This window comes from Pelodiscus sinensis, chromosome 5, assembly GCF_052426305.1.
Source record: "Pelodiscus sinensis isolate ZL-2025 chromosome 5, ASM5242630v1, whole genome shotgun sequence".
NCBI lineage: Eukaryota > Metazoa > Chordata > Testudines > Trionychidae > Pelodiscus > Pelodiscus sinensis.
Window position 1 is genome coordinate 132,946,314 of NC_143056.1, and position 3,190 is coordinate 132,949,503.

The following is a 3,190-nucleotide window of genomic DNA, read 5'->3' on the forward strand; positions in this document are numbered from 1 at the left end:
AAAAAGTACCTCCTTGAATTTTGCTGGGGTGGTATCCTAAGGAAGTTCTGGTCTCAGTTGGGGCTGGCAGACCTTGTTGGAATACAAATAAATTCATAATAACAACAAAATTATCATGAATAATGCTGCCTTTGGACACTGCAAAGTGACATTGCAAAGAGCTAGGAATGGAATTCAGCTGTTTTTCACTCCGCCACTGAATCAGTACCAAGTTAAAGAGGTTTATGAAAGGGTGAGAGATTTATGTATTGCTTTTCGCAGGGCATCCTTCACCTCCCTGTTCCTCAGGCTGTAGACAAGGGGGTTCAACATGGGGATCACCAGTGTGTAGAAGACTGTGGCTATTTTGTCTGTTTCCATGGAATAGCTGGAGGCAGGACGTAAATACATGAAGAGCTGGGTGCCATGGAACATAATAACCACAGTTAAGTGACAAGTGCAGGTGGAGAAGGCTTTGAGCCGGCCCTCGGCAGAGCGGATCTGCAGGATGGTGGAGATGATACAGACATAGGAGAGGAGGATGGTCACAATGCTGATAACTATAGTGTAGCACACGGAGGCAAACAGCACAATCTCAAAGATGTGGGTGTCAGAGCAGGAAAGCGCCAGCAGAGCGGGGGTTTCACATAAGAAATGTTTGATAACATTGGAGCTGCAGAATGACAGCTGGAGTAAAAAGCAGATGTTTATTGTTGAATCAGCCAACGCCACCCCATAGACACCAGCCATCAGCTGGTTACAACGTTGCCTGGACATAGTGAGCGTATAGCGTAGCGGGTTAGAAATGGCCACATAACGGTCATATGCCATCACAGCCAGCAAGAGACACTCAACATCTTGAAAAATGATACCAAAGTACATGTTTAAATAGCAAACAGTGTAGGAAATGCTTTTCTTCTCAGATAAGAAATTTTGTAACATATTTGGGGCAGTTACTGAGGAAAAGCAGAGATCACAGAAAGACAAATTCTGGAGGAAAAAGTACATGGGGGTGTGGAGTCGGGGATCAATTGTGATTAACGCGATCATCCCAGCATTCCCCACCAGGGTGAATACATAAATCAGTAAGAACAACACAAACAGGGGGACCTGCAGCTCCAGACGGTCTGTCAGTCCTGAGAGAATGAACTCAGTCACCACCGAGTGATTTCCCTCTTCCATCTCCTCTGAGCTGAGATCAGGCAGCTTCAGAGATGTGGGCAGGTGAATGGCTCAGGGAACCTGTCCCTTTTCTGTAAAGAAGTAAGTGATGAAAAATGGAGGTCAGTTTCTTAATAAGTAGTATTGCGATGTCAAGGAAGGACTTAGGACACAAAGCTAGATGCTCACAGCGTACTGTTCCTTTTTTTAAATCAATTTCACAATGCACATATAAGGACATGCGGGTTAATCTTACGTCCCCTGCCTCCACCATCACTAATTTAAGCAGCAACGACTGACCTGTGAGTCTAGAGTGAACCACCATCCCATTGTGACAAGATTATTGCTGAGCTCAAAAAGTGGTGAAAGTAAACGGGTGTCAATCAATCCACCCTCTTTGGACAAGGGGAGCTCTGTGGCTCAGCATGTCGGATGGGCTGTGTCCAGACTCAGGGGTTTTTTCGAAAAAAGTAGTCTTTTTTCGAAAAAACTTCCCCTGCGTCCAGACTCAAGCCGCGTTCTTTCAAAATTAAATCGAAAGAACACGGCTTTTCTTTCGATGGCGGTAAACCTCATTTCACGAGGAAGAACGCCTTCTTTCGAAAGTTCCTCTTTCGAAAGAAGGCGTTCTTCAATGTAAATAGGGCTTCTTCGAAAGAGAGCATCCAGACTCACTGGATGCTTTCTTTCGAAAAAGCAAGCCGCTTTTTCGAAAGTTCAACGTGCAGTCTAGACGCTCTCTTTCGAAAGAGGCTTGCAGTCTAGACATAGCCATGGAGGAAAAGCTTGTGTGCTGTAATAATTACACGTCAAGGCATCTGACTATCTAATTTACATTGGTCTCTATGAACACCCAGGTACATTATAAAAGATACTAAATTCAGTGATTATGCAGTAGCCTCTTGTTTCCAAAGAAAGAGCTTGTTCTTTTACCTTTGGAGGTAGCGGATGTGGTGAATTTTTTTAGTCTTGAAACCTGCCAAACACCATCAAGCCCGTCTGTGTGTGACTGTGATGCAGAAGAATAGCTCGTACCTGCTGACAGCAGAGAGACACATGGCAGTGTTTCTCTATTAAGCACCTGTTCGGAGGTTTTGAGAAGATTTATACTGAGATCAGTGATGTATGGGACGTGCTCACTGAAACAACAGGGAATAGATGAGCTCAGAGTGGAATAACACCTAATTAATCCATTCAGTGAAGCAAAGCTCTCCCCAGTGTAACTCGTATCCGGAGGAGTAATTGTCACACAATTTCCTCCTGTGTTACTAAATGATGCAATGTCTAATAGAGGTACAGTGCATGAATTTGGGGTATACTTCAGCCTGAAGTTTTTAGTTGAACCAAGTAGTGAGCAGAGCTCATCAACAAAGGGCAAGTGAAAACCAAAGTTTTGCAAATCTCAATGGGCCCTACAGATACTCAACCCTGCCATTCTCTTTCATGGCTTCCAGGTTCAATGTCATCCCCTCCACACTCTGCAATGGATGGTCTCTCCTCTTGTTGATCTGCCCATAGCTATGGGGACTCTGGTGATAGCTATCACCACAGTCTGGGGAGGAGGGAAGTCTGATATTTTGATGGCAAGCTGATAATTTCCATGCAAAAGATCATTCCCTAAAAATAGATGAAATGGCTTGATTTTGAAATAACTCCCTTTAGGTCCAGTGAATAATTGGAGCATCTATCTTACCTGCTCTTTTTTAAATCTGTACTCCTACTTTTGTGATGGAATAATACTAATTTCAAAACAATTATGTTACTCAGGCTGGTGCTTTTAAAATAGAATTTATGATTTAAAATGGTGTCTGCTGATCCTTTTTCACCTCAGCAGTGTCTTTTCCCAACAAAACCACCTTGAAGAAGGTTTTGCACTCCACTCTCTGGCCTCTGCACACGGCACGAGACCTGTGCACCATGCACTAATACCATGCGTGTGCATCCCAGTTATGCACCCGGCACCCTTTTCCCTATGCACACCGCCCTCTTCTGTTGCATCCCACTCACTAACCCAGTTTCCTGCCTTATTGTCTTTATAAACCCTCCCCTG

At 44.1% G+C, this 3,190-nt stretch overlaps 1 protein-coding gene across 1 annotated transcript; it reads right to left on the minus strand.

Moving 5' to 3' along the window:
- Positions 1-222: 222 nt before the first annotated feature.
- Positions 223-1,161, minus strand: LOC142829348 (olfactory receptor 5AR1-like). Its single transcript, XM_075928838.2, has one exon. It carries the CDS (start codon positions 1,159-1,161, stop codon positions 223-225), a length of 939 nt encoding a protein of 312 aa, XP_075784953.2.
- Between the last annotated feature and the right edge of the window lie 2,029 nt (positions 1,162-3,190).

Excerpts from the sequence above, each read along its gene's own strand:
- LOC142829348 (XM_075928838.2), bottom strand. The coding sequence starts at position 1,161 with ATGGAAGAGGGAAATCACTCGGTGGTGACTGAGTTCATTCTCTCAGGA.